At 46.1% G+C, this 27,957-nt stretch overlaps 2 protein-coding genes across 2 annotated transcripts in view; both read right to left on the minus strand.

The window, feature by feature from the left end:
- Positions 1-3,137: 3,137 nt before the first annotated feature.
- Positions 3,138-21,564, minus strand: LOC310790912 (uncharacterized protein). Its single transcript, XM_083652623.1, has 11 exons — positions 21,543-21,564; positions 20,165-20,564; positions 17,498-17,619; positions 15,491-15,609; positions 14,771-14,923; positions 11,154-11,357; positions 10,914-11,028; positions 7,606-7,869; positions 7,315-7,455; positions 7,027-7,155; positions 3,138-3,877 (listed from the first exon to the last, which is right to left on the minus strand). Exons 2-5 carry the CDS (start codon positions 20,441-20,443, stop codon positions 14,889-14,891), a joined length of 555 nt encoding a protein of 184 aa, XP_083508749.1. The 5' UTR covers positions 20,444-20,564; positions 21,543-21,564; the 3' UTR covers positions 3,138-3,877; positions 7,027-7,155; positions 7,315-7,455; positions 7,606-7,869; positions 10,914-11,028; positions 11,154-11,357; positions 14,771-14,888.
- A 2,308-nt stretch (positions 21,565-23,872) lies between these two features.
- fbn1 (fibrillin 1) overlaps positions 23,873-27,957 on the minus strand; it is a gene marked incomplete at its 5' end in the record, with an annotated part of 37,363 nt that continues 33,278 nt past the window's right edge. Inside the window, 3 exons of the mRNA XM_083652867.1 lie at positions 23,873-24,841; positions 25,483-25,681; positions 27,035-27,266. Coding sequence (XP_083508993.1) covers positions 24,455-24,841; positions 25,483-25,681; positions 27,035-27,266 — 818 coding nt within the window. The 3' untranslated portion in view covers positions 23,873-24,454. The remainder of the gene's footprint in view (positions 24,842-25,482; positions 25,682-27,034; positions 27,267-27,957) is intronic.

The following is a 27,957-nucleotide window of genomic DNA, read 5'->3' on the forward strand; positions in this document are numbered from 1 at the left end:
AAAAAGGTTGAGAACCTCTGGCCTAGGCTACTACGGAGTCAACGATATGAAAATACTCACACAAGTACAGTCATCCTATGCATCACATCCACAGCTGCAACAGCATGTCAATCAAACAATGCAAATATCCCATCAACAATATCCAATATCACTGCCCTAAAATAGAAGAAAGTAACAACTGAAGGAATAACGTTATGTTTTTGACGTTTCTTCTATATTTGCATTGCATTGTATGTTTTCCTATTGTACAAATAAATCTTTCTCAGTGTTCTCACACTTACAGGCCCACACTTACAGGGAATGCATTTACTGCATAATGCTGCATAAAGGGCAGTTTGAAGGCAAAGTGCTGAAAATGGTCAAAATATAGCGTACATGTAACACTGACATTGATTTGTTTAGATGAGCCTTCTTTTAGGTGGCTAAATTATGTTTTTACTTGTGAGGCCAGTCACAGAAGCAGAGAGCTCTGTTTCCCTGTCAGAGCTCCCCCGCTGCTCCTAACTGGGAGTGCGCTGGATGCAATCTATTGTGGGTAGCCCACTAAATATCGATAAGTACCTCAGGCAACCCCACATCAAAAAATCTGAACTATCCCTTTAACATTTATTGCCGCAAGCTTTTTTTCCAGAACATTGTTAACAAATTATGCTTTTAAATAGTGATGTGGGCGGAGGGGGAACTTGGCCATTTGAAAAGTGGTGGGGACATGTCCCCAGCGTCCCCTGTGTAAATTACACCTGTGTGTGTGTGTGTGATGTGTGTGTGAGTGTGTGAGAGACTCACCTCGCTGCTGACCTGGTGTTTTCTCCGTGTTTGATCTGAGGTCACGACGCCCATAGTTGTCTGGACTTTCATAGATGGTCACTGTCCTCTCCTCCACCTCGGTCCTCTCTTCCCCCTCACTCTCCTCTGTCTCCACTGGATCTTCATCGATGTGACGGCAGTCAGACATCTCCATCTTCTGTCTCAATCATCAGCTACTTGATATCAGGACCTGTTTTCACTTTGCTGCTCTTTTCTTCACACTAAACTACAAAGTAGCCTAAAGTCATGTTTTGTGATCTATGTCTAAATGAAGACTTGTTTTCTTGCACCATTCAGTATCATGTGTCTCTGTGCAGATACTACCGGGTATAGAACAGTTTCCCCTCAGCGCCTACGCACTTCTACAAGTGTGACTTTTTTTTGTCTTGATCTTGTTTTGTGGTGACCTGATCACCCAGCTCATAGGCTGTTTCAACAGGAAACCAGTGATGGCTGGTATTGTTTTCACCTTGTGAGTCTGTGTGTGTGTGTGTGTGTGTGTGTGTGTGTGTGTGTGTCTGTCTGTCATCATCAGTGTTGGGGGTAACTCATTACAAAAGTAACATATTACATGTAATATATTACTTTTAGCAGTAACTCAGTAATATAACTTATTACTTATAGGATTTCAGTAATATTATACCAGTTACTTTGTCCATCTGGGCCCTTCTTGATCTAACTTCGTTCTATCTTTCCTTATTTAAAAAAAAAAAAAAAAAAAAAAAACTAACCAACCTTGTACCACTAACCTAAACTTGTACCACTGTTCCTTCAGAAGTTGTAGTTGTCATAGACTGTGCTCCATAGCTGATTGTTCTATTGCTGACAAAAAAAATGTGTTATTGTAAGTCGCTTTGGATAAAAGCGTCTGCCAAATGACGTAATGTAATGTAATGTAATGTCAAGTAACTCAAGTTACAAATTGAGGTATAAAAAAAAAAAAAAAAAAGCACATATTTAAAAAGAATTGAACTGAACTTGAACTGGTGTCTGAAAAACACATTGTGCTTTTCTGAATACTGTATTTGTATTCAGCTCCATAGTGTCTAAATCACTGCTCGCCTGTTTCTGTCTAAATAATGTAAAACCCTCATTAACAAGAGGAAACCTTTAGACCACCACCTATAGCCCTAGCACCTGATGAGACTGTGGTTGTACTGGTCAGCTTCCAGATATCAATATGTGTGTGAATGTGAACAGGGTGCATCCTCAATGACCCTGCTCAACCTCTATATAATATAAGACAGACACACACACACACATACAGACAGGTACAGTAGATAGACAGACAGACAGACACACACACACACACACACAGACAGACAGACAGACAGGTAGACGGACAGACAGACCGGTAGATAGACAGACAGACAGATAAGTTATTGTGAGCTGATTTTCCACATTTGTTCTGCAGAGGGAAAAGCGTTCAGGCTGGTCTGGGTGAGCTTTGGGCTGCTGTGTCTTACTACACAAGTCGCTCTCAACGTCTCTCTGCGTCTCATCGTGCATAAGTGTCATTCTATTGGGATCATGTCTATGTTCCCCGGGTTCTATATTCCCCGTTTTTCACTAACCTCTCCCAGCCCCCACTCCAAACCTAACCTCCCCCCATGCCTAAACCTAACCTCCCCCAGACCCTAACCCAAAACCTAACCTCTCCCACCCCCACGCCTAAACCTAAGTTCATAGAAAGGGTTCTATGTCCCCCGGTCCCACAAAAACGGGGAACATAGGACCTGGGGAACATAGGGATGACCCATTCTATTCACATTTCCTCATACGTGTCATTTATGCTGGGGACATGTTTGGTTTTTGTTATTTGTTGACAAAAATCTGAAAAATAGCTTGCACCAATGTTAACAAATGAGAACACTTTGAGATTTTAGTTTATTTCCACAATAAGAAGACATACAATGCAATGCAAATAGAAGAAACAAATGTGCATTGTAAAAAAAAAATTGTTGATTGTTGCCGGGGGCCGAACAAATATTGTCACCCAGGAACTTTGAAAGAACTGATGCCTGCTGATTGTCTTCTGCTTCCGCTGCACAGGCAGAGGTGTGAGTTTCATGTCCCACTAAGCACACATGTTAAACTGTGCAGGCAGTAAAAATAAAAAAACATTTGATCACAAAAAAAAGAACTGTGCAGGCAGTAATCTATCAAAAATATATCTTAACTCACTGTGTTAGAGCACAATGCTGACTTATTCTTGATGAGAATTGCAGGACACATTGATCATCGACACTTGAACGCACCTTGCGGCCCCGGGTTCCTCCCGGGGCTACGCCTGTCTGAGGGTCGCTTTGCAATCAATCGGAGACCCCGCGTCTCCGCGGCTGGGGCTGTCCCAGGCACTCGCTGCCTTCGTCCCCCTAAGTGCAGACTGGGATAGCGTGAACGTGGGACGGCCCGCCGCCCTCCGTCCGTACCTTCTCCTTCCCTTGCCCGAGGGCAAGGGGGCGCCAGTAGGGCACGCATGAGTCGGGCGCGACTCATGCGTTACGCGTGCGACCGCCCTATTGGTCGTCTTGGAGCTGGTGCCTCGGAGGGTGGCCTGGGCTGGCCCCGGCACGCACACCCAACAAGCTGAGCCCGCAAGTCTCTGTCTAGAGCCGCACCACCCCCACTTTGACTACGACCTCAGATCAGACAAGACAACCCGCTGAGTGTCTGTCTGTGTGTCTGTTTGTCTGTGTCTGTCTGTGTCTGTCTGTCTGTGTCTGTCTGTTTGTCTGTCTGCCTGTCTGTGTCTGTCTGTCTGTCTGCCTGTCTGTCTGTGTCTGTTTGTCTGTCTGTCTGTCTGTCTGCCTGTCTGTCTGTCTGTCTGTCTGTCTGTCTGTCTGCCTGTGTCTGTCTGTCTGTCTGTCTGTCTGTCTGTCTGCCTGCGTCTGTCTGTCTGTCTGTCTGTCTGACTCATTCGTTTAGTAGCCAATCACTTTTTCACAGACCCACTGCCGCTCTGTGTCACACTTGCTATCCATCCAGCCAGCTGTTTAGTTCTGCACCATCAGTGTAAGCACAGTCATACAGACTGGTATCTCCTCTGGGCTGGTCTGCTTCCCAGAACCTGTTGAAAGAAGAAGATGTATAGTCAACTGTACTTGATGGAACATAAGATGCACAATACATTTTCAGGCCAACCTGTTCAGTGGTGGAAATGGACAGGTTTTACTGTGGGAAGCTTAGGCAGGGTGGGCGCGGTCCAGAACACCCCCCCCCCCCCCCCCTGCATGCCACAGGAGGCAAAGGGTATTATTTCTGTTGAAATCAAGAGCTGAATGCTTGAGTCCACTGCTCTGCTCTCTACTGCTCTGCTCTCTACTGCTCTGCTCTGCTCTCCACTGCTCTGCTCTCTACTGCTCTGCTCTGCTCTGCTCTCTACTGCTCTGCTCTGCTCTCTACTGCTCTGCTCTCTACTGCTCTGCTCTCTACTGCTCTGCTCTCTACTGCTCTGCTCTCTACTGCTCTGCTCTGCTCTCTACTGCTCTGCTCTCTACTGATCTGCTCTCCACTGCTCTGCTCTCTACTCTGCTCTCCACTGCTCTGCTCTGCTCTCCACTGCTCTGCTCTCCACTGCTCTCCACTGCTCTCCTCTCCACTGCTCTGGGGCCAGTTGCACCAAGTGGTCTTAACTATGCCTGGTCGTAACTCCTACGTCGGTCTTAGTTAAGACCAGTCTTTAGAGTGGATTTATGCCTGTTGCACCAACACGGCTTACGTCTGGTCTTAACTACGCCGGTCGTAGCAATGCGTGTCCATGTGAATTGCCAGAGAATGCACCCTGATTGGATGATTTTGGAAAAATGTGCCTCGTGACCTGCTTGGAGCGTCACTGTGCCACTACGCTCTATCAGCCACTACTGTATGTGCATCACTACACTAGACTCCTCCCACCCTCCCTCGATCCGGGGGAAAAATGGCGGCGATTGAGCCAGAAAGACAGTCTGAATGAAATTGAATGTAACGTTCCCAATTCTATGTATTAAATTCTAAAAAATTAACGGCAACATTTGGGAAGGCTAAGCCACACAACTAGTTAGTTATAATCTAACATCGTGCTTTCAAAGACGGAGAACTGGCTGTGTTACGACGATGACGGTAAGGACTCAAAAAGGTCTCCGCGGAGACAGGCAGGCTCTACGCCTCCTCCTGACCAGGCGTAAGAGTTACGCCTGGTCGTAGTGAAAAGAAGGCTTAAGCCGTCTTGGTGCAACCGGCGTAGCTGTTAGGTCGTAAAGTAACTTAGTAACTAGGGGTGCACCGATCACGTTTTTTGCCACCGATCACCGATTGCCGATCACCTATGAGAAATATCTGCCCAACCGATCATCGACCGATCACCGATTACCGATCACCGATATATATATATATATATATATATTTATTTTGTAAGCAGCTATAGCAGTCTATTATAGAACAGTTTCCATTTTACATATAGGCCTACATTTCATGCATCAAATTGAAAGTGCAGCACATTTTCTTTTTTTTTCTACATCAATATTTTATATTTTATAGGCTAAAGGAAACCGCCAACATGATTTTTTGTGTGTGAGATAATTGGAGCACAATACTGTGTTGAACTAAATGGCTAGTAGTTCAGTCCAGTTCCCTCAGTTCAGTTTATAAAAGAACAAAACTCATTCCACTTCGGGATTTCCATGTTACCAGTTCAATGCAGTTCAGTTCACTCAACAAAAATACTAAATTTTCCGGGATTTCCCTGTTACACAAGAAAAATAACTTCGACCCAAGTTAACTATTTTATCGATTAAGCTAAAGCGGCTAAAGCTAACCGGAGCTATTAACGTTAGGAGGATACACGCAAATGTGAATCAAACACGGACTTAACAGCATGCAAATGCCTCGGTAGGCGGGAGGACTGGAGGTAACTTCTCTCTGCTGAGTCTGCTCATCACCAGCTGATGTGTGTGATTCAAAGACGCAAGGGGTGTGGGGACCTCCTAAATCTATGGATTTTGGTACGAGAGACAGAACGAGAGCAAGACAGACATTACGAGAGCGAGACCCTGATTGGATGATGTTGCAAAAAATGTGCCTCGCGACCTGCTTGGAGCACTGTGCCACTACGCTCTCTCAGCCACTACTGTAAAACACCCTCCCTCCTCCCACCCTCCCTCGCTCCGGGGGAAAAATGTCGGCGATTGAGCCAGAAACAGTCTGAATGAAATTGAATGTAACGTTCCCAATTCTATGTATTACATTCTAAAAACTTAACAGCAACATTTTGGAAGGCTAAGCCACACAACTAGCTCGTTGTAATCTAACATCATGCTTCAAAAGATGGAGAACTGGCTGTGTTACGACGATGAGGATGCAAAACATGTAATTTGCATGTTTCGTTCCACCCATGTTTCGTCCGCGCTGCCAAATTCAATGGAATGAAACGAATCTTGTAGCCTATGTTGGACATAGTGAAGTGTTTTTGATTGATTTGTTCATCGGACTCAAAACGGTCTCCGCTGATAAGACACAGAGATCTCTGTTACAGGCAGGCGCTACGCCTCCTCCTGACCAGTTTTAAACATTAAAACACCTGTGGCGGCTTATATATGTAACAATCATTCAATTTAGCTGCTGGGTGCGCCTTGGAAAGTACGGCTGAGAAAGCAAAGCGTGTGCTTTGCAACACAATGATATTAACGTTAGAGCACAATATGAAAGTTAAACGATGGACATTGAAGACATGAAAATGGGCTGCCTCATGTTTCTCACGTGCAGCATGATCGGCTATGCAATCGGCAACATTAAAGGAATATCGGAAACAGCAGATCACATATTTGAGGTCCAAATCGGCCGATACAGATTGCGTGCCGATCGATCGGTGCACCCCTATTAGTAACTTAGTAAGACCAGTGTAAGACCAGTTGGTGCAACTGGCCCCTGCTCTCCACTGCTCTGCTCTCCACTGCTCTGCTCTCCTCTCCTCTGCTCTGCTCTCCACTGCTCTCTACTGCTCTGCTCTCCACTGCTCTGCTCTCCACTGCTCTGCTCTGCTCTCCACTGCTCTGCTCTCCACTGCTCTGCTCTATGCATTGCAAACATGTTCTAAGGGGAATCTGGGAGGAGTGCTGTTCCCCCTCTCATTCTCATCGTTCTCTCTCAAGGTTTACTCTGATGGGAACTCCTTTCCCTCCAGGCGTTCCCCGCCATTTCCACCACTGCTGGTAAATGGTGACTGAAGAATGGATGTCTTACCCTGTGCTGTTCAGCAGTGAACCATCCACCCATTTCCAGATTCCCTCATCCCTGTCACTCAAACCAATCCAGGTCTCCTCGTTAGTATAGTGGTCAGTAACCCCGCCTGTCACGCGGGAGACCGAATTCCTGTTGAATTATTTAAAAGACAAATGACATCAACACACACTTGTGAAGCACTCAAACAGTTTGGAATGAGACACAGTTTTAACCCAATTAAATAAACCGCAAAGAGATTTTTACAATTTGGGGGAATTGGGGGGACGTTTTTACCACTTCTCTCTTTACCTGTTCTTCTTGGTGGTTGATGATGTACTGCTCCTCTCTGTAGACACTCCTGCCTGCTGTCGTCCCAGGTCTTTACATCAGTAGAAATGTAGTAGAAACTGCTGTTGAAATATCTACAATCTCCAGCTCCACAGAAACGGTCTGCAAGAGGAGAGGATCTTAAGAGCAGCAAATAAAAGCACAATACATTGTACAATACATGTATGTTCATGTAAATGCACAGAGGGACAGAGAGAGACAGACAGACAGAGAATGACAGACATACTCAACTGAGCTCAAACAAAGTCTTACTGTTTTCAGCCCTGGCGCGCACACCCAACAACCTGAGCCCACGAGTGTCTGATGAGCCGCACTACCCCCCACTTTGACTACGACCTCAGATCAGACGAGACAACCCGCTGAAGGTCTTGTTGATCTGCAGTTTGCTTTTGATCTCACAGGCTGTGATGTGACGCTCCACGGCGATGCCCACACCGACAGCCAGTACGGGCAAAATAATCCCGAACACCAGATACACTGCAGGCCAGGGGTACTTCCTCCCTGGCTGGATAACACCTGTAAGAACAAGACAGGGTTTTATACGAGCACCAGAGGGACTATTACACAGCTACTGAACTTTGCTGATCAGATTAGATTAGAAGCCCCCCCCCCCCGAATATATAAAAAAGATAAAAGATAAAGACTAAAATATAGGCAAGAAAATGCCAAACAAGAATAGGCTTGAAGTTAACTTTTTTGACCACCTACCAATATGGCTGCTAGATTTTAAAGTTGCCAGCTAATTAGAATTTCCACTAGCCAAAATGTTTTTCTTGAAATAAACCAGAATATGAGTGGGTTAATTTAAGCATAAGTATCAGTAAGTGGCCCGGGATTCTCAAAGCCTATGTTGAGGGTCACACACAAATGCACTCTTGAAGCTAAATAAATCCAAAACCAACAAGTTAATTATTTACATTTTTACTTCAATGTAGAACAGTCATTTCTTACACATGAGATTACTTTTAGCCTTTTATCCAGCCAAAAAAGTAGTTAACTATGCTACCAATCCCCCCATTGCATTGTGTAAGGTCACATGATGAAGGGAGGTGTTCTGTTCTAGTCTCCTATCTGAAAGAACTGAAGTCTGCTGATTGTCTTCTGCTGCACATGCAGAGGTGTGAGTTTCATGTCACACTAAGCACACATGTTAAACTGTGCAGGCAGTAAAAATAAAAAAAGATTTGATCACCAAAAAAAAACTGTGCAGGCAGTAATCTATCAACAATATATCTTAACTCACTGTGTTAGAGCACAATGTTGACTTCTTCTTGATGAGAACTCAAACTGACAATGTTGTTTGACCTTGATACATCAACACACCTTTGCCTTATGCTTGTTCACTGGCAAGAGGAACAGATATCAGTTGCTCAAACTTTGTAGGAGGAACTGAAGGAACATTTTCTCTGAAAATTGCTTTCAGATCATTCAGATGTGCAAAAGCTTGAGCTGATGCTAGTGGAGGGAGACCAGCTGAAGGCCAGTTACACCAACCTAGACTACAGCAAAACATAACATTCATGGGGCCTTATTCATTTTGAGTGATGGGTGACTATGGAGTTTGACAATTAATTAAAGTTTAAATTATCCACTCTGGCTATATTACTGGAAGGCTAACAACATTATCACCTCCAGTATTAAAGCATTGTAATAAGTGTTAACATAAGTTCTCTGATTTGGGTGTAGCTTTGTTCCGTAGCCGTGGTTTTTATTTTTATTTACCGTAAATTCCGGACTATAAGCCGCGGCTTTTTTCCCGTTTTTTGGCCCCTGCGGCTTATATAACGGTGCGGCTTATCTATGGATTTTTTCAGAAAAAAAAAAAAAAAAATACAAATAAAATCTCTCTTTTTTAGCACTCTTTCTAACTATAAATCCACTTCTGTTTTAATTTCCTCTCTTGCCCTCTTTTCACCACACCGCGGACACTGTGTGCACTGTAAAAATAAACAACGGTGGTGTTGTGTTATGTTGTTTTGTTGAAATGTTACGGTAATACGGTAAATGGGAGCTTCCTCAAACTGCCATCTCTTTCCCGACAATCCCCTCTGTGCGTGACCACTTACATATGGTAATTACGGTAAGCAAACGGCCACTCGGCCAACAACCCCCTCCCCCGACTACCAGGAGAAAATCACAAACTTCGGCGAATTCACACAAAGGAAGATCAAGGAATATTCACAACAAGACGAGCAGTAGAAGCAACACTCTCACTTACCATGGGGAAGGTACGCAGAAATTCACACGACGCAGCTTTCAAGTTGAAAGCAGTCAATCTCGCATTAAAAGAGGGAAACAGAGCAGCCGCGCGTAACCTGGGCATCGATGAGTCAATGGTGAGGCGTTGGACGGTGCAGCAGGAGGAACTGTCTCAGTGCAAGAAGACCAAAAAGTCCTTCAGAGGTCATAAAAGCAGATGGCCCGAACTTGAAGATTCCCTTGAAGATTGGGTGTTGACCCAGAGAGCAGACAGCCGAGGCGTTTCCACGGTGCAGATCCGACTGAAGGCCAAAACAGTCGCCACCGAAATGAAAATTGAACATTTCATAGGTGGCCCATCTTGGTGCTTCCGATTCATGAGACGAAAGGGACTGTCCGTCCGGGCGAGAACTACTGAACAACTCCCTCCCGACTACCAGGAGAAAATCACAAACTTCGGCGAATTCACACAAAGGAAGATCACGGAATATTATAGGAGTGTGAAAACATCCACAATCACCAACGGGTTCCAAAACGCTGGACTGCTGCGGGATGAAGAGGATGACGCCGCCACAGCTGGCGCTGAGGGCCGTCAGAGGCTTCAGAGGCTGTTCGATGCCGACAGTGACGAAGAGGAGTTCGTTGGTTTTGAGTGACAATGAAGGAGAGAGGAGAGTGGTTGACGAAGCCACCCTGAACCTGTTCGTTTCCGACACTGAAGATGAGGACTTTGGTGGTTTCAGTACGCAGGAAGAAGAGGAAGACGAGGATTAGTGACTTGACTTCTCTGGTTACAGCCGTTTGCTGCACATATAGCCTATTGTTGTGTGATTTTGTCTGGGGATTAGTGACCTGACTTTTGTTTTGTTTTGTTGAAATGTTAATAAATGGGAGCTTCCCCAAACAGCCATCTCTTTCCCGACATTCCTCTCTGTGCACGAACCCTTTCATATGGTAATTAAACATCAAAACACCCGCGGCTTATAGACCGGTGCGGCTTATATAAGAAAAAAATAGTCAATTTTGGTCCCGCGGCTTATATACCGGTGCGCCTTATAGTCCGGAATTTACGGTAGTTTTTACTTGCTCTTATTCATCCATTTCCCTTTCTGTGTGTCTGTGTGTCTGTCTGTCTCTGTCTGTCTGCTTGTCTGTCTGTCTCTGTCTATCTGTCTGTCTGTCTGCTTGTCTGTCTGTCTGTCTGTCTGCCTGCCTGCTTGTCTGTCTGTCTGTCTGTCTGTCTGCCTGCCTGTCTGTCTGTCTGTCTGCCTGCCTGCCTGTCTGTCTGTCTGCCTGCCTGCCTGTCTGCCTGCCTGCCTGCCTGTCTCATTCGTTTAGAAGTCTATCACTTTTTCACAGACCCACTGCCGCTCTGTGTCACACTTGCTATCCATCCAGTTGTTCAGTTTGGTACCATCAGTGTAAGCACAGCCATACTGACTGGTATCTCCACTGGGCTGGCCTCTCTTCCAGAACCTGTTGAAAAAAGAAGATGTATAGTCAACTGTACTTGATGGAACATAAGATGCACAGTACATGTCAAGGCGTGGATTCTGGGAAATGTCACATTAGGGGTAGATTTAATTCCTCTGTTAACTTACCCATTTGCGGATGTCCGCTTCCATACCAGGTCAGTAGTATCGGGTGCTGATGGCATGGTGGTTTTTTTGCCACCCACAGTGTGCACCCAAACTACTGGCGTAGAACTGTATATAAAGAGCATCGGCCTCTTCAGCATTGGTGACCACCTTGGCTAGATGCTCTTTTTTGTTTTGTTTTCTCCTGCAAATAGTGGAGCTGTCCATCTGGTGATAATAGAGTTGGTGACAAATAACAATAGAGATGAACTGTGGAGCACAACACACGTCACAATGACACCACCATGTCACAATACACACAATACAATGCATTTTCAGGCCAACCTGTTCAGTAGTGGAAATGGACAGGTTTTACTGTGGGAAGCTTAGGCAGGGTGGGCGCGGTCCAGAACACCCCCCCCCCCCTGCATGCCACAGGAGGCAAAGGCTATTATTTCTGTTGAAATCAAGAGCTGAATGCTTGAGTCCACTGGTCTCCTCTCCTCTGCTCTCTACTGCTCTGCTCTCCACTGCTCTGCTCTCCACTGCTCTGGGGCCAGTTGCACCAAGTGGTCTTAACTATGCCTGGTCGTAACTCCTACGTCGGTCTTAGTTAAGACCAGTCTTTAGAGTGGATTTATGCCTGTTGCACCAACACGGCTTATAGTACAGGCATTTTAGCTAAAAAAGTGGGTCAACCTCCCACAAATTGCAACAGAAAAAAACTCAATGGATTTTGTGTCCTCAACATGTTCTAAGTAAGAGAAAAAAAGTCCTAAGAAATCCCAGTTGGGGAAAGTATTTAAAAATACTGAAATCAGTGATGCCATAATTGGTTTGTATTATGTACTGTATGCCTGTCTGTCCTTCACATATCTCAAGAACTGTTGGCCAGATCGACTCCAAACTCGGGGAGTGTGCTAAGGGGGGCCCGACGGAGTTCAGTGCTGAATTTCGTGAAATTCGGACACTCAGTCATAGCGCCACCTACTGGAAACACAAAAATCGGTTTATTTTGAGAACCGTTTGTCCAATCGACTTCAAACTTGGGGAGTGTGCTTTTGGGAACCTGACAGAGTGTGTTGCCAAATTCTGGACACGTGGATAGTCATAGCGCCACCTACTGGCAACACAAAAAACGGTTTATCGCAAGAATCCTTCATCCGTTTGACTTCAAACTTGGCATGTGTGCTGCTGGGGACACGAGAAAGTGCAGTGTTGAAATAGCACTTTTATTACTTTTAAAATACCCATGACTGCCGAATTGGCACTAATTAACATACATGTTGGCACAGATGAACACAAACTTCAACATGTTAACTCTTAAGGAAAACTCAAATATTGCTGGTCATCATCAGTGTAAGTTGTCTGGCTCATATTCATCATCATCATCACATGCAGCTTGACTTGAATTTGCACATGCCAGTCCTTTGCAGTTGCTACATGCAACAGAGCACTCAATGTCATGCTTCTTGCATGTGCACCTCAGGCTGCTGCAGTCTGTCTTGCAGGTGCATCTGATGATCCGTAGGAGTTCCTGTGGAGCTGGTGGTAAGTCAGTTTGGACAGGGACAAACCCTCCATCACTCTCTTTCCATCCCCATTCTTGTGGCAGGAGTTCATCCACGGTTCCCTTCCACCACGGTGTTGTGGTTCACCCGTCAGCTCTTGCATGGCATTGTTGACTTCAGTGCAAGCTGGCATGGAGAGCAGCCATGTCAAACGTTGCAGCTCTGTCATCCCTTGCCCTCTCGTGAGGCCACCACTTGTTTTAAGACTTCTCATCAGCACCTGCTCGATGACAAGATCTATGGATAGGCCAGCCCATAGGCGATCACTTCGTCTTGACCACATGCAATCCCTCTTCAAATCTCTGGTAAACATCTGGATTCATTCCATTCTCCCCCTGCTGGCAACGCTCCCCCAATTGGTCAAATTGCACAAAATCTGAAACTGCACTTTCTTAGGTTCCCAGCAGCGCACCCACTAAGTTTGAAGTCAATCAGACGGTTCTTGAGATAAACCACTTTTTGTTGTTGCCATTAGGTGGCGCTATGACTATGCATATCTCTGAAATTGGGCACCGTACTCCGTCAGGTTCCCAGCAGTGCACTCCCCAAGTTTGAAGTCAATCGGGCAAACGGTTCTCAAGAACTGCTTTTTGTGTTGCCAGTAGGTGCCGCTATAACCATGTGTACATCCGAACTGCGCGAAATTCGGCACTGCACCCCGCCAGGTCCCCCTAAGCGCACTCCCTGAGTTTGAAGTCGATCGGATATCGAGATATGTGAAGGACAGACAAGCATACAGTACATACAGGCAAATTGTGGCATCACTGATTTCAGTATTTTTCAATACTTTCCCCAACTGGGATTTCTTAGGACTTTTTATATGTTATAATATACATATTTCTAAGACTAGAACAGTTGAGAGTTTCTGTTGCAATTTGTGGGAGGTCATATCGTATAATGCCTGTACTATTACGTCTGGTCTTAACTACGCCGGTCGTAGCAATGCGCGTCCATGTGAATTGCCAGAGAATGCACCCTGATTGGATGATGTTGGAAAAATGTGCCTCGCGACCTGCTTGGAGCGTCACTGTGCCACTACGCTCTATCAGCCACTACTGTATGTGCATCACTACACTAGACTCCTCCCACCCTCCCTCGCTCCGGGGGAAAAATGGCGGCGATTGAGCCAGACAGACAGTCTGAATGAAATTGAATGTAACGTTCCCAATTCTATGTATTAAATTCTAAAAAATGGACGGCAACATTTGGGAAGGCTAAGCCACACAACTAGTTAGTTATAATCTAACATCGTGCTTTCAAAGACGGAGAACTGGCTGTGTTACGACGATGACGGTAAGGACTCAAAAAAGGTCTCCGCGGAGACAGGCAGGCTCTACGCCTCCTCCTGACCAGGCGTAAGAGTTACGCCTGGTCGTAGTGAAAAGAAGGCTTAAGCCGTCTTGGTGCAACCGGCGTAGCTGTTAGGTCGTAAAATAACTTAGCTTAAGACCAGTGTAAGACCAGTTGGTGCAACTGGCCCCTGCTCTCCACTGCTCTGCTCTCTACTGCTCTGCTCTCCACTGCTCTGCTCTCCACTGCTCTGCTCTCCACTGCTCTGCTCTGCTCTCCACTGCTCTGCTCTCCACTGCTCTGCTCTCCACTGCTCTGCTCTCTACTGCTCTGCTCTCCACTGCTCTGCTCTCCACTGCTCTGCTCTCCACTCCTCTGCTCTGCTCTCCACTGCTCTGCTCTCTACTGCTCTGCTCTCCACTGCTCTGCTCTCCACTGCTCTGCTCTCTACTGCTCTCTACTGCTCTGCTCTCCACTGCTCTGCTCTCTACTGCTCTGCTCTCCACTGCGCTGCTCTGCTCTCCACTGCTCTCCACTGCTCTGATCTCCACTGCTCTGCTCTCCACTGCTCTGCTCTCTACTGCTCTGCTCTGCTCTCCACTGCTCTGCTCTATGCATTGCAAACATGTTCTAAGGGGAATCTGGGAGGAGTGCTGTTCCCCCTCTCATTCTCATCGTTCTCTCTCAAGGTTTACTCTGATGGTAACTCTGTTCCCTCCAGGCGTTCCCCGCCATTTCCACCACTGCTGGTAAATGGTGACTGAAGAATGGATGTCTTACCCTGTGCTGTTCAGCAGTGAACCATCCACCCACTTCCAGATTCCCTCATCGCTGTCACTCAAACCAATCCAGGTGTCCTCGTTAGTATAGTGGTCAGTAACCCCGCCTGTCACGATCGTCAGAGGTGTTCTTGTCCAAGGAATTGATGAATTCCTGTTGAATTATTTAAAAGACAAATTACATCAACACACACTTGTGAAGCACAGTTTCTATAGTGTCTCTATAGTGCCTCTATAGTGTCTCTATAGTGCCTCTATAGTGTCTCTATAGTGCCTCTATAGTGTCTCTATAGTTCCTCTATAGTGCCTCTATAGTGTCTCTATAGTGTCTCTATAGTGCCTCTATAGTCTCTATAGTGTATCTATAGTGCCTCTATAGTGTCTATAGTGCCTCTAGTGTCTCTATAGTGTCTCTATAGTGCCTCTTTAGTGCCTCTTTAGTGTCTCTATAGTGCCTCTATAGTGCCTCTATAGTGTCTCTATAGTGTCTCTATGCGTGTTTGTTCAGCAGTTAAAAACAACAGGTGGACTTCAAAACGCCACCATCAGACAATGCGTTTGGTAACTTCACTGACATCTTGACAGGACCCAGTCACAGACACATGCAGTAGACATTATCAATTCTCTCTCTCTCTCTCCCCCTCCATTTCCCCGTGGGTGCTCGGGCCCCGGGGCACCCACAGTTTTGGCCCCTATGTGTGTGTGTGTGTGTGTTACTCACCTAGCTGCTGATCTGGTGGGCTCTCCATATTTGATCTGCGGTCAGCCCTCTCTTCCCTCTCTCTTTGACTCTCCTCTGTTGCTGGGGACCCGAGGAAGTGCAGTGTATATGAAGTGTAGCTAGAAGATAGATAGCACACAGGTTTACTGTCCGTTTACCCTGTTAGTAGCAGGCTTATTTTTAAAGACAGGGTGAAGTTTCAAGTCTACCGTAACATGTCATGGTATTTTTTTTAGTGAGGGTGCTTAATTTTTTTAAGTGAAAATCTCTGTGTTTGTTGGCAGTTCTGTTTTTCTTTAAACCACTGGCACAGTAGCTATGTGTATCAAAGAGTCTACTCACGCATGCCACAATACATAAATAGCATACAGTGGAGACACCATGTAGCCACCAGGAATCAGAGGGCGCTTCACTTCAATCTTCTTCACAAGACGACATTAGCGTTATAGTTGACTGCTGCTGCTGATCAGCTGCTACCAAATCTTCAAATCAAGATCTTCTTCTCTGGGGCTTTCGGCAGGCTAGACACTACTATGGCTCATTAAGTCAACCAAACTCTACCATTTGTAGTTTTATTTTATAGAGCAAGGCATCACAATAAATAATAATAATAATAATAATGATTGGATTTATATAGCGCCTTTCCAAGGCTCAAAGCGCTTACACAGAATCATTATTCGTTCACACATTCGTACCGGTGGTTCAGAAGCGTGGCAGCCACACATTGGCGCTCAACGGTCCCTCCGAACCACCATCATCATTCATGTCTACATTCATACCAATCATACCAATCATACCATTCATGTCTTACATTCATACCAATCATACCAATCATACCAGGCAAGGAGGGTTAAGTGTCTTGCCCAGGGACACAACGATTAACAGCTGGGAGGGAGCGGGGATCGAACCGCCAACCCTTGCGTCATTGGCTGACCCGCTCTACCTCCTGAGCTAAAGCCGCCCTCAATAAACTATTGGTTTTGTGTTACTAGGGCAAATATTGACAATAGCCAATTTAAGCCCCTGTCTGTGTCTCTTTTTCTGAGGAGGCCGCACGTATCCTAGCCACAGTTCAGGGAAAGGATTCTCTTTGGTTGGCTTTTTGTCGGGGTCCACCCGCTATGCCGACCACCCGCAATGCCGACCTTAGGTTTAGGCGTGGGGGTGGGAGAGGTTAGGTTTTGGGTTAGGGTCTGGGGGAGGTTAGGTTTAGGCATGGCATGGGGGGAGTTTAGGTTTGGCGTGGGGGCTGGGAGAGGTTAGGTTTTGGGTTAGGGTCTGGGGGAGGTTAGGTTTAGGCATGGGGGGAGGTTAGGTTTGGCGTGGGGGCTGGGAGAGGTTAGCTCCACCGACACGCTGCACGCCGCCTCGCTCAGCTGGTTCTGCTTGTGGGCTATCGGCATTGCGACCTGTCGGCACTGCGGCCTGTCGGCACATAGACGCGGCACCTTTTTGTCCACAAAGTGGGGAGAACAAACATTAACGTATTTCGGCGGCTTCTTCAGATTTAAAGCCTTCAGCCACATCCGTGAATCCGAATCCTCAGCTGGTTTTCGGTAGAAGGAATACAGTTGAGTGCAGGGACAAAGCCGTAGCGGGCTGATGCTCAAAACACTGTCGACCCAACCACTCGTTCGTTTCTGTGTATTGTGACAGCCACGCACTGCACAATGTGTTCCAGAATAACCCATTGTTAATAACGTCTGCTAACGTTAGTGTAGCTGATGTTATCGATCGTGGCCCGCCCTACGGCCCAGGAAACCTGTCTATAGTAATGTGTAGGTGAACTGACAGCTCACATTACATTATATTATTTGCTTAATATGCCTATTGTTATCTGGGGATATTCACCAATGCCCCGGGCCTTCCCAGCCTGTGAATGTGGACCCATGATCCAGCAGCAATTACAGGAGTGGCGAAGAGTGCAACATCCTTAACATACAGGTATGTGTGGATAATACGGCAAGCTGTAACACATTGGAAGTGATTCCTAACTTGCATACGTACGTTCCCTTGTCCGACTGCGATGACTGGAGGCCTGGTGGACGATGGTGGCGACGAGGGGATCCGGAGACCGTCCGGTACGTGCGGCTGATCCGTTGATCCGTGTTGCTGACGGCGAGGCTGGGCTGGGCACAAAATGGACGAAATCAGCCTGCTGCCTAAAATGGACGAAATCCGTTCTCTGGCTGATGACTCAAATCAGTGACACCGATATTAGTGTTTTCGTTCGCTCAGATATTAACTATAATGTCAAATCAGAGCCAGATAAGGATATTGAAGTTCTACTGTTGGATATCTTTCTTCCGAAAACAAAACCGATACTTTTTTGGGGGGGGGGGGGTGTTATAGACCACCCAACCATAATACGTTCTATGACAGCCTTGAAGTGCTCCTTAATAATTGTACTGGCACAGAGAGGGAATGCGTGCTGTTAGGGGATTTTAATACTGACGTCACTGACAAATCATGTACTAGTTACAATGCATTTAACAGCTTTTGTAAGTCATTTGGGTTGACTCAATTAATTTCGGAACCCACTCGGGCATGCCACAAGTCTCAAACTACCATTGATCTTATTCTAGTATCGGATAAAGCAAATATATCCTGCAGTGGGGTCATACAATATGGAATTAGTGATCACTATCTCATCCACTGTAGGCTACAAGAAAGACACACCGGAATTCATTTTCAGCACACAAGGCCATTCGTATAAGATCACTTAAAAACTATTCTGTTGATACCTTTCGATCTCTACTGGACAAGGTAGACTAGTCCTGTAGTGGAGAGAACAAGGGACTATAGGTGCTAGTCAGGGTTTTGGTAACCAAGTTCACGCCGGGGTGCCGGCCAGGACACCACTTAGAGCCTCCGGGTATGATTAAGAAAGAGCTGAGAGAGAATGCTGTTTCAGTCCTTCTTTACTGGTATTTGCAACAACAGATATTGGTGGTGAGTCATGGATATCTTTGAACAGTTGTGAACAGTTGTGGTTTTCTATAAAGAAAGAATAACAAAAAATTATAGATGGGATCGTTAACGCCGTTAACGGCTGCGTTAACGCGAGACTCTTAACGCGCGATAAAAAAAATTATCGCCGTTAATCTATTCTCAAAGTTGTCTGGTAGCAGGGTCCACTTATATTGAGCAGGCCATGATGATTATCACTTTAGAATGGAACAGGTATGTAAGCGCGGACATTTATGTCTGCCTCCCCCATTCTGGCTGCTGTGGGGGGGCGTGAACAACCCAACCTGCTCTCCCATCCTGGCTGCTGTGGGGGGGCGTGAACAACCCAACCTGCTCTCTAGTCGGACGGTGTTATGTGACGGAATAATAACAACAAAACAGCTGACATGGACGCCGCTGCTGCTGTGAAGCCCGGCCCGCTTCAGGGCAAATTTAATTTCAAGAAGCTTCCCAATGGAAGAAGAAGCTTCCCTCCTGCCTCAACTGTCCCATGCGAGAGACTGTTCTCTTTAGCAGGCCATGTTGTACAGAAGAGGAGATCTAGACTGTCCTCAGAAAATGTGAACAGGCTGGTCTGTCTGAGTGACTGGTGGAAGAAGGAGAAGTAGTGGTTAGACTTATTGCCTGAAGCCATGTCACAGTTACTGACTGTAAACGGTTCTTAATGGCCTCATGGCCTACAGTTTAATGCCAGTTTAATATTATTGATCCCAGAAATGTGGGTTGTTGTTCTTATACCCTCTGGTGTTCATTCCAGGTAGTTCAGGATATAACTTTGTCCAGATGAAGACAAACCATGTGTGTAACCTGCTGGTTTCTTACCTTTAAATGCCTACTGGCTATTCAAGTTGAATTGAATAAACAGAAACCTGTTCACAAGGACTTACTTCTAGTCATTATTTATGTTGCACACACATATTTTGAATGGCTTCGACAGACTTCAAATGACCCATTTTAATCTAGATTAATGACCAGGATTAATCTAGATTAATCTAGATTAAAAAAATTAATCTATTCCCATCTATACAAAAAATACAATGAGTGATACCAAATATAAATAAATCCCATTAATATCCCCATCTGCATAAAATACTATTACTCCCCTTATTACTACAGAGCCAGAAATAAACAACATTGACTTATTAATAGGTTCCCACAACATACAGTATTAGCTACTGGTCCTTATATCTCCCGTTTTACTGGTGAGACCTTTATTCTGAAAATCCACACTTCCTGTGGCAGACAGTTAACTATTCGAGCTTAACCTCGATATAACGCAGGCATCAGTAATAACCTCGGGAGGCTCGCTCCATCACAGAACATCACTCCACACAATAGCAACAACAGGCAATGAACAATACAACATAAGAACATGCCGAGGACTCGACACGACACGCTCGACCGACGTGCTGCGTCGGGGACTGTCAGGCGAGAGGACGGGAGGACCGCCAAAATATAGTTATAAACTATATATATATATATATAAACTATAGTTACCTGGACAGCTTCCTCTGTCTTTGTCTCTGTCTTGGCCGACCCGGGCCAGGCAAAGGACTCATGGGTTCATCTAGTTTTATTTGGGGTTTCAAGGAAGATTTGGACTTTTGGGATGAATCATAATCTCTGTCTGTGTTGTGAGTTTGCCAAACTTGAACTTGGACATTAACTTACAGGTGGCGGTCGGTGCAGCTCTAGCTCACTTACCTTCAGTATCAGTTTCAGCACCATCAGTTGCTCCTTCTGCAGGTCCCGTGATTTTTCCAACACTTGGAGCGTTATGATCCCCACAGAGGTTGACAACAACTTGTGGGCGGTGGTGAGGCGTTTGTTGATCTTCTCAAATTTGCCTTTGATGGTTAAAGACTGCGCGGCCTTGAGCATGAAGCTGGTTGTGGAGTACCTGGTGACTTTTTGTAAGACCAATAGTAGGGTCTCATGAAGGTTTTCGAGCACCTTCTCCATTTGGGGGGAGGGTGCGCGCATTCAACAGCATCTCCAGGATTTTTACATGCTCTTGTACTTGAATGCATAACTCCTTATTTTCTTTAGCCGCCTCAACAATCTTGTAGAGCTGATTCACAGTAACCATGATGCTGGTAATGATCTGCAGGAGAGACAGAGACAGTTGGCAATGAATGGAACAGAATTAATGTTTTGTCTCTCTGCATGCAGGCTTGATTTTTTTTTTATATATATAGCCTACATAATATGCAACATATACAGAGTTGTCAAGTTTTTTGCTATTTGCAATGCACAGTTGTCAAATCCTCATCCTTTGATTCATTTCTTATGTCCATAAATAAAATAACAAAAAGTTCACGGATCTGTTCTCCTTTAAATTATTATTGTTGTATTAATAATCACATGTTATCATTGTAATTATGTGCATTATTGAAGTGGTTCTCAACCTTTTTTAACAAAGTAGACTACCTCAGAAATTACCACCATATTTAAGTATGAGAGGAAGGGAGCCCTGCCAGTGGAGAAGCACTGCATGCATGCATTAGCATAACAAGGTATATGGGGGCTGGGAGGTGCAATACCAGCGGCATGCCATCAGCGTGCCGTGCAAGGGCCGCTGGCTGTGTACGCTGGTGCCGCCGTCGGACCGCCAGCGAGCCACCCCGGTGGACCGCTGTATACCCGATGAGCTGCCGACGGTGGCCCGCCGAATTGGCGCGCCCATAAATTCTGCTAGCTGGGTTGTTGTTCCAAAATATTAGTTGGATGAAAATAATCAAAGTCAACCAAACTAAGTTAGCCTACCATTTGTAGTTTTATTTTATAGAGCAAGGCATCACAATAAACTATTGGTTTTGTGTTACTAGGGCAAATATTGACAATAGCCAATTTAAGCCCCTGTCTGCGTCTTTTTCTGAGGAGGCCGCACGTATCCTAGCCACAGTTCGCTCAGCTGGTTCTGTTTGTGGGCTATGGCATTGCGACCTGTCGGCACATAGACGCGGCACCACGTTTTAGACAGTTTATTAAATGAAATAATAACAGGCAAAGCACTGAGATAATAAAGCAAATATTGAAACAAGTTACGACGGTCAACAGAAAATATCGGAGCCAAACTCACCCTCTACATCAAGCCAGACGCCCAACTGCGTGAACAGGCGGAGGAAAAATGGCGGAGGCAATCAATCGTTGCCAGATGGCAAATGTTGGCAGACCAGCACATCCGGGTAATTTGCAAAACTTGAAGGCCGCGCCCCTTTTTAGGGGATAACACAAGCCACTCGCGTTGACTTCAATGTAAAATAGCAGTACCCAAAACATCTATAGAAAAATAACAGAATTAATTTCCTTTATAAATGACCCAAAGACACCATGACATGACAATATATTTCAACTCGGCCGGCCATAGAATGCGCAAGATACATCGACACGAGGTACTTGCCTTATATGAACGCTGTATCCAGTTTCCACCAGGTTACATGCATCGTCCACATTGACGGTGTCACGCCTACCCTATCGCAGACCAGTTTTTTTTTTTTTTTTTTATTGTTAGTGAAACTATAACAACACAGCAACTCTTCGGCATATCTCTATCAAATTAAACCGTTTTAAATAGTTTGTTTGAAGTGGTTTCGGCTTCTTGTACCGTCGTTTACTATGGTGGGTTTCCCCTAAAAAGGGGCGCGGCCTTGGAGCTGGGCGCTTGAAGACGCGACGCAGTTCTGGTCTATTTGGGGGATTTTGGGATTATTGATCGTACATCGTACAGAGGTCGAAATGATCGTACAAATACGATAATTATCGTACGTCTGGCAACGCTGGAGGCAATGGCGTTTGAGTGTGCGAGTGAGAGTGAATTAGAAAGTGATGAAGATACAAGGGGTCTTGAAAATAAACGTAATCGTGTATCAAGTGGTAACTCAAGTGACGGTGGCTATCAGGAAGTGAAGAAAGTGAGGAAAGGGAGCGAGGGTTCGTATCTTGTAGGAATGAGAGCGACGTCAAAAGTGGATGGAATTTTCAGTAACCTGCATGAGTTGGGAAAGTTTATGGATAGGAAAGTTGGTGTGGTAAAAGCGATAAGGGTAACTAGAAGTGGTTTGGTTGTAATATATTGTGTGTCACAGGATCAGGGAATGAAAGTAATTGAGATAGGTACCGTGTTTATACCGCAGTTGTCACACATCTTCATAAAGGCTTGACTACTCTTGAATCGACATCTCTGAATCTCCATAAACTAAAAAACATGTTATCTTCTGCATGTCCACATGGGGGCAGTGTAGGGCAAGGATTGACAGACTGGCGCAGTCTCCCCAGACTGTGGGGTAATCTTTCAGCCAGTTTTCATGGCTCCATAATTGCTTTCTTTGTGTATTGTGAGTAATACTCGCTAAAACAGTTGGCTCTGTTTCATCTTGAATGGGACAAAAACACTTAAGAGGGATACATACAAGAGGAGGGCCCCACCACCGTTGCAAACTGATCCAACGTGGGTAAAGAGAAGATACAGCAGTGAGGAACATATACACCAAAAATATGTTTTTTTTTATTGTGAATTTACAACTAAACTCTCACGGATGTGAACAGAGAGCACAGACGGGTGTCTTCCTAACGGCTGGTCCAGACGGGTGTCTTCTTAACAGCTGGTCCTTCTTAACAGCTGGTCCGTGGCGATGCAGCACTGATTGGACGTGTGAGAGAGTGTGTGGCCATGAAGGCCTCAGTGCATAATCATGAAGGCCCAGGTTCGGCATCATCACAATGTGTGTTGTGTATGTATGTGTGTGTGTTGTGTATCTATGTGTGTGTGTGTGTGTGTGTGTGTGTGTGTTGTGTATGTATGTACCGGTATGTGTGTGTTGTGTATGTATGTATGTGTGTGTTGTGTATGTATACACAGTTTACAAAGGAAGTAGTTGGTCGTTATAAGCACCATTACAAACCCCCTCCATCCATTCCCGGGGGCTTCCTCTAGTTTACAAAAATGCTTCATAGATTAAAAAGTGGCATTGATTATTACAGTATAAACACACTTAATTTACACGTAGTAATAGAGGAGAGCAGACAGGCTATGAAGCTAACGTTGTTTTTGTTTGCAGAAAAAGAGACACATGAAATCTGAAAGAAAACGGCCGAGTTGTATGACTACTGAGTTTTTGTAGAGTAGTACAGTGCATTCAGAAGTCTATTATGTGGATGTGTTGCTAGCACCAATAATATGAATTATTCTAAGTCAGTAGGAAAGATGGAAAAAGCTTTGTTTAAATATGCAGGAGGAGTCATTCGAGCTCAGACATGGCTACACCTCAACAGTCCATAGTGTGTTTCCTTTCCTCTCCTAAAACATTTCCTAATTCCCGTGCGTCATCTTCGCTCCAATAAACTAATATCTGGGGGGAAGGACGGAGAAACTTTGATCATTGCCTTCGCTCATCCAGGTGTGTTCAGTCATCATCCAGGTGTGTTCAGTCATCATCCAGGTGTGTTCAGTCATTTTTTTTTACCTGAGGGGAGGAAATGAAGTCCAGTTCAGACTATTTGGGACTCACCCTTTTCTTCCACCTAAAACCGAGTTGACGGAACACTCAGCCATCGGAACCTTCTGCAGTCCGCATGCCCTTTCGAAGTGGTGCCTGATTCCACATATCATTATACAAAATTAAATCCTTAACACTTAAAAAGCCTTATTCACACTCTCCAGAGCGCTCTACACACAGCTGAAGGTGTTTGTCAGGGCGATGTGTTCTTCATTTGACCTTCAAATCTCTCATACAGCCAGATTCAGCCGGCGTTTTACACAAAACCCATGAGATTGTATCTATGATATGTAGAATCACCTTTAAGTCCCCCATTCCCCCCCTTGTCTCTTTGGTGGCGAGCCCTTCTCTCTGTTGGAGCAGGTAGATGTTGCTCCTGGCCGCTGAGCCAGAGTCAGATGGTCCCCTCCTGGTGGTTCAGGCGTGGCCGTTTCGGGGAGCCTGACCCTGGATTAGCAGCTGCTAGCAACGTCCGCCTGTCTCAGTCTTGTGGTGGTTAATGCAGGACGATCTGCACCCTCATCTTCAGTACGTCTCCCAGCTGTCCCGTGAGGTAGTCTTTATCATGTCTGTCCTCCAGCTCAGCCAGCTCCTTCTTCCTGTACAGCGGAACGCTGCTGATGTGAAGGTCGTAGGCGCCGGGCGGGAGCGCCTTCTTCTTGGTCAGATGCAGGTAGCTCACGCCCTCCCGCTGGTTGATCTTGAAGACGCCGTCGTCGTTGCCGTAGTCGATGGTGTAGCGCACGTGGTCGTTGAGCGTGGACAGGGCCGGCGTGAACTCCAGGATGCGGTCGCGGCTGCTCAGGTCGCTGATGTTCAGGTGGAACAGCAGGGGGTCCTCCACGTCCACACTGGCCAGGCTCACCATGTCCTCCTCAGCCGGCTGCAGAAAAGACCAAGCAGGTGGAGTGAAAATGAAAACTTGATTTTAGATTCCCCGCCTACCAACACGAGGGTCGCAGGTTCGCGCCCCCCCCGTGTTACCTCCGGCTTGGTTGGGCGTCCATACAGGCATTCATTCAGAGAGAGAGAGGAAAAAAATTATTTTTATTTTTTCCAGATCCCTCCCCCCCCCATTTTCTCCTAATTCCCGGGTGTTGCCCCCCCCCCCCCTGCCTGCCGATCTGGGAAGGGCGTAGACTAGCACATGCATACTCCGATACATGTGCAGTCGCCAGCCACTTCTTTTCACCTGACAGCGAGGAGTTTCACTGGCAGGACGTAGGGCGTGGGAGGATCACACTATTTCCACCAGTTCCCCGAACAGCCGCCCCGGCCGACCAGAGGGGGCACTAGTGCAGCGACCAGGACTCATACCCTTAATCTGGCTTCCCACCTGCACGACACGGCCAATTGTGCTTGTATGGACGCCCAACCAAGTCGTGGTTCGAACCTGCGACCCTCGTGTTGTAGGCAGGGGATCTACCGTTCCACTACCCGGACGCCCAAACAATTGTGTTGGCTGAATATCTAGAGAGAATAGCATGTAAGGCAGGCAGGTAAGAAGAGGGACAGACAGATTACCTGCATGTCTCCCAGAGGTTCCTCCAGTGTTGAGTTTGTGCTGCGACGCTTGCGTCCCTTCTTGGGATAGCCGTTGATCTTACACTCGTAGCAGGCCTCAGGGGACAGAGCGTTATCGTCCGGCTCGCCTCCCTGTCCCACACCTGCCTGTCCCATACTGGTGCCACCATTGGTGAAGCCCATACCAGAGATACAGTGCCTAGAAAAACACACATGGTCGTCAGCAGTGTTGGGAGTAACTATTCTACTACTACTACTACTACTTTGTGGAGTAACTAGTAATCAGATTATTTATTTCAAATGTAAATAAATTACAATTATTGAAATGTAAAATGGGCTAGTTACTAGTTACTTTAGGACGTGAGAAAAGCGGACAACTTCAGAGGATTATCCGGTTTATGATCATCAGACATAGTCCGGGAAGAGACGCCACCTCCCTGCCCGGCAACAAGGCTCCACACGCTGCAGCTGTAGCCAGAACCCCAGAGCCTAATGACCTTGAGTAGGCTATAAGCCCCAGAGCCTAATGACCTTGAGTAGGCTATAAGCCCCAGAGGCTAATGACCTTGAGTAGGCTATAAGCCCCATAGGCTAACGACCTTGAGTAGGCTATAAGCCCCTGATGCTAATTACCTTGAGTAGGCTATAAGCCCCAGAGGCGAATAACCTTGAGTAGGCTATAAGCCCCAGAGGCTAATGACCTTGAGTAGGCTATAAGCCCCAGAGGCTAATGACCTTGAGTAGGCTATAAGTCCCAGAGGCTAATGACCTTGAGTAGGCTATAAGCCCCAGAGGCTAATGACCTTGAGTTGGCTATAAGCCCCAGAGGCTAATGACCTTGAGTAGGCTATAAGCCCCTGATGCTAATTACCTTGAGTAGGCTATAAGCCCCAGAGGCGAATAACCTTGAGTAGGCTATAAGCCCCAGAGGCTAATGACCTTGAGTAGGCTATAAGCCCCAGAGGCTAATGACCTTGAGTAGGCTATAAGTCCCAGAGGCTAATGACCTTGAGTAGGCTATAAGCCCCAGAGGCTAATGTCCTTGAGTAGGCTATAAGCCCCAGAGGCTAATGACCTTGAGTTGGCTATAAGCCCCAGAGGCTTATGACCTTGAGTTGGCTATAAGCCCCAGAGGCTAATGACCTTGAGTAGGCTATAAGCCCCAGAGGCTTATGACCTTGAGTTGGCTATAAGCCCCAGAGGCTTATGACCTTGAGTTGGCTATAAGCTTCCACAATAAGCAAATGTGGTACAATGATATATCAAATGTGACAGTGTCTTGTCCCACCACTGTGCCACACCAACACTAAAATTATGTGTGCATTAAGAAGAGAATTGAAGCCGACTTTTAAAAGTAATGCAAAAGTTACTTTCCCTAGTGACTAATTACTTTTATTATGCAGTAATATTAAAGCAATTCAATTACCTTTTGACAGAAGTAATTAGTAACTGTAACTAATTACAAAATGTACAGTTACTAACTTGCCGAACATTGGCCATGACTATAAACAGCTCAAATCACCTCTCGCACATTGCTCAGTCACTCACGTACCCTTGTCCGGCGCGGAAGTACCCGGGCGGACAGCCGCAGAGGTACCCTCCGTCGGTGTTGGAGCAGCCGTAGTTGCACGGGTTCTGCCTGGACGAGCACTCGTTGATGTCGGAGCAGCCGGCGTCGCCCTGCTCGAAGTTGAACCCGGTGGGACAGAGGCACCGGAAGCTGCCCAGGGTGTTGTGGCACGACGCGCCCCCGCAGATCTGGCTGTTCTGACACTCGTTCTCATCTGGGTCACAGGAAGACAAACGGGAAGTCAACACACAGGGGGGGGGGGGGGGGGGGGGGACAAACAATTCTGGGAAACTCTGGAGTGAATGTTGTAAATATGCAGAGAGATGGGAAGGAAGGACAGCTAGTGGTTTTCGCGCTCCTTAAGGTCATGCGTACTTTGGGGCTGCTGAACAAACCGCTTGGAGTTTTCTCTTAGTAGTTTTGCCTTAAGACAAAGCACTCTGTCTTTATCTTCCTCGCGGACTTCTTCCTCTGATTGTAACACGCACATCTCACCGTACATAATACACTCTATCGCCCTCTTTCTCTCTTTCAACACACATACTCGCATCTTCCTCCCTCGCCCTGCCTACCACGCTCTTCCTTTCCCCAAGCAATTATTTTAGTTACTGAAGGATTTTGTTGTTTTGTACCATCCTCCTCTGTTTTGAGTTTGCTTTGGTTTGGTTTCTTTCCCAAATTCAACTTTGTCTCTGTGTGTCATCTTGATTCTCTCTCTCTCTCTCTCTCTCTCTCTCTCTCTCTCTCTCTCTCTCTTGCGTGTTCTCTCTCTCTCTCTCTTGCGTGTTCTCTCTCTCTCTCTCTCTCTCTCTCTCTTGCGTGCTCTCTCTCTCTCTCTCTCTCTCTCTTGCGTGTTCTCTCTCTCTCTCTCTCTCTCTCTCTCTCTCTCTCTCTCTCTCTTGCGT

The sequence above is a fragment of the Poromitra crassiceps genome (genome assembly GCF_964638095.1).
Source record: "Poromitra crassiceps genome assembly, chromosome: 16".
Lineage (NCBI taxonomy): Eukaryota > Metazoa > Chordata > Actinopteri > Beryciformes > Melamphaidae > Poromitra > Poromitra crassiceps.

Bases quoted from the DNA above. Each gene is read 5' to 3' on its own strand.
- LOC310790912 (XM_083652623.1), bottom strand. From the start codon at position 20,443: ATGCGCGCACCCTCCCCCCAAATGGAGAAGGTGCTCGAAAACCTTCAT. The intron at 15,610-17,497 runs GTACGTATGCAA...TCTATCTTCTAG, and splicing joins TCGCAGTCGGACAAGGGAAC to CTACACTTCATATACACTGC. The intron at 14,924-15,490 runs GTGAGTAACACA...ATAATTCAACAG, and splicing joins CCCACCAGATCAGCAGCTAG to GAATTCATCAATTCCTTGGA.